General features: G+C 37.8%; 1 protein-coding gene across 7 annotated transcripts in view; it reads left to right on the top strand.

Moving 5' to 3' along the window:
- Positions 1 to 11614, top strand: part of CCDC57 (coiled-coil domain containing 57) — a 74652-nt gene extending 63038 nt beyond the window's left edge. For 5 of the 7 annotated variants that reach the window (XM_032209344.1, XM_032209343.1, XM_032209345.1 and 2 more), the window contains one exon: positions 11219 to 11614. In XM_032209344.1, coding sequence (XP_032065235.1) covers positions 11219 to 11418 — 200 coding nt within the window. In that variant the 3' untranslated portion in view covers positions 11419 to 11614. Of the gene's footprint in view, positions 1 to 217; positions 2468 to 11218 lie in introns of those variants that run through there. The other 2 variants (XM_032209347.1, XM_032209346.1) reach the window with 2 other exon arrangements.
- Positions 11615 to 12029: the final 415 nt, after the last annotated feature.

The raw sequence follows: 12029 nt of genomic DNA, 5'->3' as shown, positions 1-12029 counted from the left end.
CCAGAGGGAGCACCCTCCTTGTCTCACACTCATGGCTTGTTAACCAGCCTATTTTTTAATATTTTTGAAAAAAGTCTAATGCTTTTTCAAATAGCACTAAAGCTATGTTCAAAAATATTCCATGTGAAAGTTCACAGATTTAGAGCACTGTAAGGAAATTGGAGAATTCTCTCCTCACCTTACCCAATATATTTCTATTGCATTTATGTCCTGTCAGGCTAAAAAGATGAGAAAGAGCAAGATATGAAGTGGGAGAGAACAGTCAATAAAAGCTGCAGAAGAATGGCTATGCTGACAGAATGTGGCTATGACAGTAACATCTGAAGGCGACCCATGGGATAAGCGTGTAAACTTTGGCAAAATAGTGTTTTCTGCCACTGCCCTACAATACAATGTATAGTTCAATCATGAAAAATTCCTTTGTTGGAATACATTTCTGAAATACCAGTCAGGTATTACGTAGGAAGATATGTTAGAGTTTGTGGCAATCCAATCAGCACACAAGTAAATAACTCAACAGGATTCGTTGATATAAGAAACTTTTTTGTATACAATACCATGCAGCAGAATCCAGAACTCAGAATTCAGAAGTACAAAAGCAGTATAATACAGAGGCACTCATATATACATACATAGCCATGCCCAGGCTCCGAGCTTCACCAAATAGTTCCCATTGGCTGACTTGTTGTTATGGCTATCCCAGCTCATAATTTCTCCCACACTGACAAGATATATCTGTGGAAGCCATATATCTGGTCTCGCAGTTCAAGTCAAAATGGTTATGGAGGCAGTGCCTGGAAACCATAGAGGAGAGGATATATTTATGGCAACCAGAAGTGCATGTTCCAACTTCATGTCATGCAACCAAATGCTCAGTGAGGAACCCATATTGTATCCATGACAAAAATTGTGTGAAAAGAGGAACAGTACTTATGTAAGGTATGTTTTATGTGGCCCGATAGTAAAATGAAGACAATGTTATCCGACACCACCATATAAAACTATGGGACATGTTCATGTTGCTATTAGAGAAAAGCAAAAACATCAAGATTGAATGTGGACATTCTGCGAGTCAGTGACCTGAAAAGGAATAGATCACTTTGCATCTGAGTAGCATGAGATCTCCTCCTGTGGACAAAAAGAACCCTTTGAAAAATAGAGTAGTTATTATTAGAAGAGAGTGTCAAATGATGATGATGATGATTTGTCACATAGTTAGCTAGATGTTTAGACTGGAGTTGGCATTTTGACCATTATTGAGTGCTTCCCAAAGACCTGGAATAGGCAGATGTTTATGTTGTTAAGATTATAATATTTAGTCACACAATTATTATTATATACATTTGAAATCACGAGCTGCCAGCTTTTTGCTAGTATTGGCCTTCATAGGCATTGAGTTCTTGCCAAAAAATTTGGATGTCGTAGTGAATCAGTGTATCCAGACAATGTCACATTTGTAATTGAAAATTGGTCATTTTGTTAATGTGCCATCCAAGGGTTTTTTGGCATGGCACCCAATATTATTGGCACCCATGCCAATAATCAATGGGACCACAATGGCCAGTTCATGCCATAATCCTTCAACTTAAATTTTCAGATTTTGATACTTTGTGATCTTCTTTAATTCTTTGTCTTCTTTTGTAGTATCTCCAACTGTAAAATGCCTAGAAATTTCATCCCCACCATTCATCATTTCAATTCCATTACTATTTGTGCTTTTACCCTGATTTATTGTTACTATAACACATTCCTCTAGGTCAAATTCTATTGCTATATTTGTGCTGACATTCTTTGTATTTGTCCATGACTGGATTTGATTTCTGATTTTACATAAAACTTCAAATCAGCCATATAAAAGAAATGTGATATTGTACTTTTTTGCTGTTCTATAGCCAAAATTTGATTTTTTTTTCAAAAACACTGAAAATAAGATTATAGCAATGACAGATAATAAGGGTAATAATGAATCATCCAGGAAAATGCCTTTGCTCATTTTGATAAGCCTATATTTTTAATTTCCAACTACCAGTTCTGTTTTCCGCTACTTCATTATTTTTTCTATAAACATTGCAATGTTCTTGTTGAAGCAAAATTTGATGATCTATGTAATGATATAGTAAAAACCTTTTTATGATCAAGCCAGACAATATGTAAATTTTGTTTTGCCTTTTGCAATTCTCCAAAACCATTTTATCAATCAGAAGTTGATCTTTTATACTTCTGCTTTTTCTTTTATTTCTTTCTGTTCTACTGAGACAATGTTATTTTCTTTTAAACCATCTTGGATGGACCATGATAATGCTTATGAATAACCTAAACATTGTAGACAAATATGTTATTTGGCCCGTAGTTTCCTTGTGTCCCTTTTGCTGGATCATTTTAAATCGGATAAGTTTTGCCAGTTATTAACCAGTCGCTGATGTCTTTTATGCAAATTTTCATTAATCATTCAGCTATAATTTGATGTAAACTACTCAAATATTTAAGCCAAAAGCCATACAACTGATAATTATCATGAGATGTACAATTTTTAATACATTTCACTTAATTTATAACCATTTCTGTTTTTATTACCTTGAATTTGATTTTTACTAAACTTGTCTTCAAATTCTTATCCCAATCCAACATTTTTATTATATTTTGAGCTTCTGATAGATCTTTACAAAACTGTATTGTTTTCTTTTTTGTTGGTTTTCCATTTTCAGGATTTCTATTGCCATTTACAGTATATTTTGTATAATCTTCTCTGGTCTGATTGAAATACTGATTTTTCTTAAATTAGATTATTCAGGCCTCATAGCATTCAATTTTCATAGCTATTGCTGGTATTTTTTTCCTTAATGATTTCCAAAGCTTCTTCAATTTTTCTGACACTAAGCCATTTTTTTTTAATAAGGCTCATCTTCATCCTTACATTCTTCAAGTTTTGTTCTTTTGTGTTCTTTAAATTAATTGCATCTGATCCAGTGTTGAAATGCAAATTTTTTTACTACCAGTTCTGTGGGCGTGGCTTGGTGGACATGGCAGTGGAAGGATACTGCAAAATCTCCATTCCCTCCCCACTCTTGGGGGAAAGGATACAGGCAAAATCCCCATTTCATCCCCACTCTTTGGCCAGCCAGAGGTAGTATTTGCTGGTTCTCCGAACTACTCAAAATTTCCACTATCGGTTCTCTAGAACCTGTCAGAACCTGCTGAATTTCACCTCTGATCTGATCTTAATTTCTTTTTCTTGGCCTCCAATATGACGTTCCAGTTTGGGACTGAATATAATTTTCATTTTTGTTTTCTAATTCTAAGTCAATACCCATTTTTGTAATCACTACTGCTGTACTACAGGCAAGCTGTTTCATAAACGTTGCTTTAATTCTTGCAAATGCCTTATTCACATCCCTCAGGATAGGTGACAGATATTTTGGAGACACCAGTTTCAATGCTGCCAGTCTTTGTCTTTATATTGGTAATTCTTCATATGCCACTATTTTATTTTTTTAATTATTCTTCTCAGGAGGTCAGTTCATAGGTTGTTTCAGTGCTTGCCTCTCCTGGTTCTGTTATTATTACTTCTTCTAAGTTACCATTTCTGTAATTCATATCAGCTATTTCCTCTATATTTCCTATTGTAGTTATCTGAGTTCCATCTACTATTCTACTATTGTTTGAGAGTCTTCTATTTTCACAATTTTTCTTCCTCGCCCCCTGAATATTTTATTTCTGGTAATGAATTTCCTTTCATCCGCTAATTGTTGCTCAGTGACATTTGAGTCTGGATAAATGCTTTTCCACAGTTCAAACATTCATTTTACGCAGCCTTGTTTTGTTGGTTCCAATTTATAATAGCAGGCCAATATGTCCCTAATGCCAACACAGTAAAGTTTGTCTGTAGTTGTTCTTCTTTAGTAATCCTACAGAGTTAGGCCTGGTTCTCATGCTATGGTTTCTGAGTTCTACTGCTCACTGGTCAGCAGATGCCCAGGTACTCCTTGTTGACCTGGGTGATGACAGATTCAGTATACAATTCATTTTCTGTTTTCTCACTATATTAAATAAATTGATGGATATACTTAATCTGGCTTTTCCACTAAGACCTGTCTGGCATGCATGATCCTTCTGGTATTATACACTACTATCTGATAGCTCTCAATCTCGTCCGAACATCATAAGCCCTACTCCATGAAAATATTAAAATAAGGGGGAAATACAGTGATAGGCAAAAATAAAAATCAAAGAATGAAAAAAAAAATGGACAGAAACTAAAAGAAACAAGCCTTCATAGTCTAAAGTGGGCTTCAGTGAATCTTGTTAAGAGCAAAATGGAATCTCCAAGTTAGTAGTTCAAAGTTCTTCAAAATTAATTTTGGAAACTTCTGAAAAATTGATAGATTGAATTGTTTGAATCCTATACTGGTTGAATGAATCCAAAGCAATCAATACTGCAGAAGTCCTGCTTTATGCTCCAATCAGAGATTTTATAGTGACTTCCAATATCTTGTTGATATAACATACACACACATACACACAAAGGGAAGTCATGCTAACTGTATGGATCTAGAATGCTTAAGGTTGAAAGTAAAAGAACAACTAGACTTAGGGAGCAATTTGGCTTTGTTATACAAAAAGATACTGCATGTGCAATCACAGACAATTCCTACTAGAAATAAGCATGGAAAATCTAAAGAGATTAGAGAGTAGCTCTCTATAAAAAGTATTTCGGGTACAGGAAATGGAAGGAGAAGCATATCATAGAAGAATATAGACACTGAAAGAACTAGGTTAGAAAAATTAAAGCTCAAAATGAGTTGTGGCTGACAAGAGATATTAAAAACAAGAAAAAGCTTCATTTACATTAAAGGCATATTGAAAAGCAAATAAACACAATTCCATTGTGAGGAGTAAATTTAAGCTAGACATTTGTTCTCTATGTACATAATTGTGTACATAATGTGCCCTAGAATATTTGTACCACGATTCCTATAAATTAAATTACATGCTTCCCAGACTAACTTGCCTTACTTCTTGGAAGACAGCTACTTAGTTGATAAACATAATTAAACAGATGGCATCAGTACAAAGACCAAATGAAACAATAATAATTAAATTACTATAACTGTGCTAGAGTTTTATTTTTAGTTCCAAGCCTTGGGGAATTAAAAAAAGATGCAAAAGGATTGAAAAATAAGAGACAGTCTTAATTGCAATACATACTTTGCTGCAATATTTAAACACAAATGATGAAAACTAATCCGCTTTTATAATTGTTCATTATTATTGGCTCAATTTTATTGGGTCATACGTAACCTTCTCTATGGGTCAGAATTTCAACACTTTTTCCCCTGTCGTGGGTAAAGGACCAGACAGTGAGAGGGCTGGGTAGAATATTAACCAGTAGAGATGTGTACTCCTTTTGGACTCTATGCATGCAGTTTTGTTCTCTATTATGTAAGATTCTCATCTCCCAAGAGAAGTACAAATATTAACTTATTCTGATGTGATTTCTGTACTTAAGAGTTCCTGCCAGTAAAATCAGCACATTAAACGTAAGAGAGAGTTATCTGGATTATAGGAACAGTAGTAACAGAATGGATTGTAAGAATTCATTATTTATATTCTGTGGTTCAGGGAAATGCAGTGTGATCAAAATTAATTCTATTGTCAGGGATCATGAATGAGCACAGATGGAGCTGGTGCTAAATGTCAGATGATCTCTCAACACATATGGACCTGCTCGTATGTGAATTTCAAAGTCCATTTTATTTAATTGTGATCATTTGTCAGCAAGGTGAAAACATGGAAGCAGGATAACAGTTATATTAAAATTAAGATTTAAAAAATGGAGAAAAGAAGCAACTGAATAAAATATATAAAGCCATAATATAATATAATGTAAAACATAAAGATATAATAGAAATACATTAATGACATGAAAAGAAAAAGAAAACATTATAAAATAGAAAAGAACTATGTCATGACTCCAGGATTAGGACATTTTATGCCTTCTGATGAAAATTGCTGCTGATGCACATAGAACAACACTGGTGATAGTAGCATTCCAGTCTGTGATTAGGAAACAAAATGTCTCTCACTCATAACAGATTGGCTCTTTGTTAGGAGGCAGCAAAAGCATGCCTGCATATAAATTGCTGTAGAAAAAGCAGTGAAAAAATACATGAAATAGGATTCCACCTACTGTATTTCCCATTTTGTACTCCTGAGAATAGGCATTGAAATAAGCCAAAGCAAAGGTTCTGTTATGTCAGGCAAGAAACCTAAATAGTTTACAGATATAAATCAAATTTGAACCCACCACTGAGAGTTGGCTGTAGCACAGAATCCATCTGCTATGCAACGTCAAAGATTTTCTTTCACAGATTTCAGCTTTTAAAAAATTCTTGGCCTCTGAGCAACCAAGAATAAATAGCAAGGCCACAATAACATAGCTGAGATTTTTACATCCATCTTGATGAAAAGACATCAAGGCAAATTAATGGGCCAGTAAACTGTTGAGTTTAAGCTGGTAACAAATCAGGAAAAACAGATTCTCAGGTCCCATAGAACCATACCAGTTCTGTACAGATTAAAGTTTCCATGTGAAAGAGTGCTCATAAAAGATAGATTGAACAATATTAACGGACTTTGAATGATTTTATATGCATATGTGTGTGTGATTGTATATGCATATTTATGTACTATGCAGTACTTGAGATACAAGCAGTTTTTGACTTATGATCACCATTAAGCCCCAAATTTCTGTTGCTAAGCAAGATAGTTGTTATAAGAACTTTGCTGCATTTTATGACTTTTCTTGCCACAGTTTTTTAAGTGAATTACTTGTTGTTAAGGGCATTTAACTCCCCCCCCCACACACACCATTGACTTTGCTTGTTGGAAACTATCTGGAAGTTTATAAAAATGGTGATCACATGACCCTGTCCAGTGCAACTTGCCATAATACATGCCAGTTGCCAAGGGCTCAAATTTTGATCAACTGACCATGGGAATGTTACAGCTGTCACAAGAGTGGAAACTGGTCATAAGTCACTTTTTTAATGACATTATAACTTCAAAGAGTCACTAAATGAATGGTTGTAAGTCGAGGACCTAGCTTTAGATACGTACACTTGTGGCTTTTGTCATTGAAACATCCATTGACAAACACACCCAGATATGTATCTTACATTCAGCTTTCCTTAATGCTTTGCCTTTCCTCCATGATAGGCTAGATGTCACATTCCAGTGCCCCACGTAAGAAAAGCCAGCAACACAGGTTGATGTTAGAATTTTTATCTGGAAATGCAGACCTGGCACAAAGTGACCATCCAAAAGGAATTAAAGTTTGTGCTACCGTGGTTAGTTCACCCACATCTTATATTGTGCTACACCTCCCTTGTGTTTACACTCCTCCCCTCCTATTGACTACTTGCCGCTAATACAGCTGCCGTAGTCTGGCCATGCCCCTAGCCACCCATCCCAGCTTATCCCGCTCTGTTTCCTGCTTCCACCCATGATCTGATGATCAGCTGTTTCCCTTCCTGATCAGCCAGATACAGTCTGGGCCCTACTATCCAGGCGGCAGCCCCAGGGAGGCAGGAGTGATGTGATGCTGGCTGCGGGCATGTGTCTGGAACGTCGTCTCAAGTGGTGGCTCCTCCCCATCAGGATGGCAGGGCAGCGTGGCCATTGATGCCCAGGCATGCATGTCTCAGTTGTCCATTCCTCCCCTGCCTGAATGGTGGCCTCAGGCCGTCTGGCGGTCCGGGGCTGACACTAGAACCCTAAATCAAATCAAACCAAGCCTGAAAATAGCAATATAAAACCTACAAGATGAATATAGAGCGAGTAAGTATAGCAAAGAATAAACATATAATAATGTAATATTGTGTATTATATTCCGTATAGTGTCCAAAGAGAACTGCTGAGGTCAGTGTTAAAGTAAAAACCTATTAAATGTCATTGTTATCATGAATAAATAGGAAGTTGGCACAAACTCTTAGAAAAGAATCTTCCAAATTGTAGGATAGACATTAGGCTCAGCTTGGTTTGAAAGTCTGTGTCACAGATCTGTTGCTGGTGAGCCCTTCTGGCATTTTCAAAGCCTCATGAGCATAGGTTGTATACTGCAAAACCTAATGAATGGATTTTGTCAATAGCCTTCTGAACTAATATTTTAAAACAGTCCCAAGGGACCAAATCAATGGAAACTTAATGTAATTTTTATTGAGAATTTTACATAGTTCAAAGACAAATATAGAAATATAAAGATAAAAGTACAGAAAACAATAGTTACAGAAAAAAAAGAAACATTTTCAAACCTTCTTTACAGCAGTTACAAACTCCTTATCCCTGTTCCCTCTTTCATGATAAAATGGTCCCTTTACATCCTTTATTCAGTCCTTTTTCAGTCATGTCCAAAAATAATCATTTCACCTTCTTTTCATTTTTAGCAAAACGTTTTCCAGTCTTTTATAAAAGTGATGGACAAGTGGCTTTCGATACCATCGACCATGGTATCCTTCTGCGACGTCTGGAGGAGGTGGGAGTGAGAGGCACTGTTTTACGGTGGTTCTCCTCTTACCTTTCCGACAGGTCGCAGTCGGTGTTGGTCGGGGGGCAGAGGTCGACCCCTAGGCCCCTCAAATGTGGGGTGCCACAGGGGTCGGTCTTGTCCCCCCTCCTATTTAACATCTACATGAAACGGCTGGGTGAGATCATACGACAGCACAGGATAAAATACCATCAATATGCAGATGATACTCAACTGTATCTATCTGCCCCGTGCCAGCTCAGTGTAGCGGCGGACGTGATGTGCCGATGCCTGGAAGCTGTCAGGATCAGGATGAACAAATTGGTGCTCAATCCCGATAAGGACTGAGTGGCTTTGGATGTTGCCCCCGAAGGACAGCCCAGACAGTCATCCTTGATCCTGGGGGCAAAAACTTACACCCCTCAGAGAGGGCCTGCAATTTGGGGGTCCTCCTGGATTTGCAGCTGACACTGGAACACCATCTGTCGGCTGTGACCAGGGGGGCCTTTGCCCAAGTTCGCCTGGTGCACCAATTACGGCCCTATTTGGACCAGGGGGCACTTCAAACAGTCACTCACGCCCTTGTCACCTCAAGGCTGGATTATTGCAATGCGCTCTACATGGGGCTACCCTTGAAAAGCGTTCGGAGACTACAGCTAGTCCAGAATGCTGCTGCGCGAGCGATATTGGATGTACCGAGGTACACCCATGTTACACCTGTCCTCCACGAGCTGCACTGGCTACCAATTGGTCTCTGGACGCAATTCAAGGTGTTGGTTATTACCTTTAAAGCCCTACATGGCTTAGGACCAGCGTACCTGCGAGACCGCCTACTGCCACATACCTTCCAACGGCCGATAAGATCCCACAGTTTAGGCCTCCTTCGGATGCCGTCAGCCAGTCAGTGTCGGTTGGCGGGGCCCCGGAGAAGAGCCTTCTCTGTGGCTGCTCGACCCTTTGGAATCAGCTACCCCCAGAGGTCCGGACCTTGCCCACTCTCATGGCCTTCAGGAAAGCTGTTAAAACCTGGCTGTTCCGGCAGCCTGGGCTGTTGACCTTATTGTTAAGGTCCAGCCCCGATTAGAACGAATGCGTGTTGTGAATTTAAACTATTCTTTTTATTATTATTTTTTTCTTCCTTCTTTGTAACGCCGCCCGGAGTCCTTCGGGATTGGCGGCCTATAAATTTAATAAATAAATAAATAAATAAATAAAGTGATACTTAGAACCAGTCCTCGTAGTTGCGGCCATTGCAGCATCCCCTTTGCTATATGATTGCAATCTGGGTGCTTTGTAACTGGCTCACAGTTACATTGCAGCATCCCACAGTCAAAGGATCATTATTTGTGACCATCACTGCTGGGTTTTGAGAAAAAAAGTCAGTGGGCAGCCGGCAGGAGGTTATAAACGGTGTTCACAGGATGTCACACTTAGTGACATCATGAGATTTGTTTAACGAAGGCAATTGGAAGGGCCAGAACTGCCATTGCTACGCTATGTGGTTAGATGATACTGAGCTTTACAATCACGTTGCCTAATAACTAGTTTAGTTCCAGTTGTCATTGTTACAGTAATTGAGATCTATCTTTCTTCTAATACAAAAAGGCCAGTGCCTTTTCATTCCTGTCTGAGAAAATGACATGGTGACTACAATGTCATAAAAGTGCCAGAATCGCTCATTCTACTACGAGGGAAGGTTAGTGACCAGGGAACATAAGTGCCTGAAGGATTTGATTTATATAGAAGTTAAAAAGTAGAGGCTGCTATGTAACCTTCCTTAACCTCTGTAAGTTGGAACTGCTTCAGAAAGATGGACATGTAAGGTAGCTGGATGACTTTGGGCCACTTTATCAACCCAACCTATTTCATAGTGTAGTTATTATGGACAAAATAGAAGGCAGCAGTATTAGGAACATCCACGACCTTTAGTTATAATTTTAAAAAAGATAAAATATAATAACACCAAACTCTCAAGAGAGGAGTTAGCGAGACTGGATAAGTAGAAGCAGCTTTTGCCAATGGTGTATCGCCTTAATCTTTCCACAGTTTCTTTACCCCTTGGAATAAATTCAAGAGCTGACTTTTGCAACTAAGGTTGCAAAACAGGGAACATTGGGCAGCCGTGGGGAGTGGGGGAGAAGCAAAGTGTTTTTCAAGCCAAATGGTGAAGGACAAGACCATAGTCCAGAGGCTGGTCCAGTTACTTTCTAAAACCAGCCTGCTCCTCAGAAATAACATTGCTTTGAACACAACCCAGTCGTTTGAATATAGAAACCAGGCATATGGTCTACTTATTGCATTGCGAATAATAGGCTTGTAATTTATTGGGACTAGTCTATGTATTTTATTGAATGGAATAAATAGCTTGGTTCCAGTCATATGAAAATAGCCTGAAATATTAATGAGTAAACAAAGCAGCCATATTCTCCCTTACAAGTTCTGTGAGAAATAGAAGAGCGAGCGGGAGGGAGGCGAGAGAGAGACAGAGATAATGCATTGTCTCTATCTAAAGTTTGTGTCCCTCACAGTGCTAATTTGACTTGATCTAAAGCCAACCTTAATGCCATCAGCTGTCTTCACAAGCTGGCAGTGAGAAATGGGAGTGAAAAAAATGTTATTTTCTCAGTTTAGGTCTCTATTACTGTATCGGAATTGTGTGAAAATGCTGTTAATTTCCTTTATCTTTATGATTTATAGAAAAATGCCAGATTATCTATGAACCCAAACAAATTGAAGAATCTCCCAGAAAAGCACAAGTAGATCCATTGGCTGTCAAGGGAACAAAGTTTGATGTTCAAGCAAAGCTAAAACCAAAGAAATCACCTTACATTCAATCCAACAAACTCCAAAAATCTCAACGAATAACTAAAATCCGCAATTACAATATAAAGGACTGAGATTTCACTGAACTATTACATTTTCTTTGTATAGTATGCTGAGATTCTGTTTCATTAAAAATACAAAATAGTTTAAATATTAGTCTTTCAGCTGCATTGATATCACTAATCTCATATTATTGCATATCAAAAATGCTCATTTTTCTTTTTCTGCATTGAATAAAATGTAAAAGGTCTACCCAAAATACTGTGTTTTCTTAACCATGGTTGCTCATAACCATAAATGCTAAAGTTCACTTGACAGCACCTATCTACACAATGATGGACAATTGCTCCTCCATCATTATACAATAGTTGTGAACATGGACTCTACTCAGTATCTGATTTCAGCCATCTTCACTGGGTAGCTCTCTTATTTGGCCACTACATCCAGAAAATGTGGTTATAAAGGTTTGTGTCATAGGACAACACATATTCTATTGGTATTTACTGGGTTTGTACATCTCCGCATTCCACAGACTAATTACCTATAGTGTTCTCTGAGACAGGCCACATGGCCTTTGAGTGGCATGCCAAGGGCTGCACTTCAAAGGAAACAAGTACTTCACCTTTATTGAAACATCATAAACATTAATGAAACAGTTTGTATTATTATTCCTATGTATTTAATA

The sequence above is a fragment of the Thamnophis elegans genome, chromosome 2 (assembly GCF_009769535.1).
Source record: "Thamnophis elegans isolate rThaEle1 chromosome 2, rThaEle1.pri, whole genome shotgun sequence".
Taxonomy (NCBI): Eukaryota; Metazoa; Chordata; class Lepidosauria; order Squamata; family Colubridae; genus Thamnophis; species Thamnophis elegans.
The sequence above is the reverse complement of the archived record's forward strand: the minus strand, read 5'-3'. Positions and strand labels throughout refer to the sequence as shown.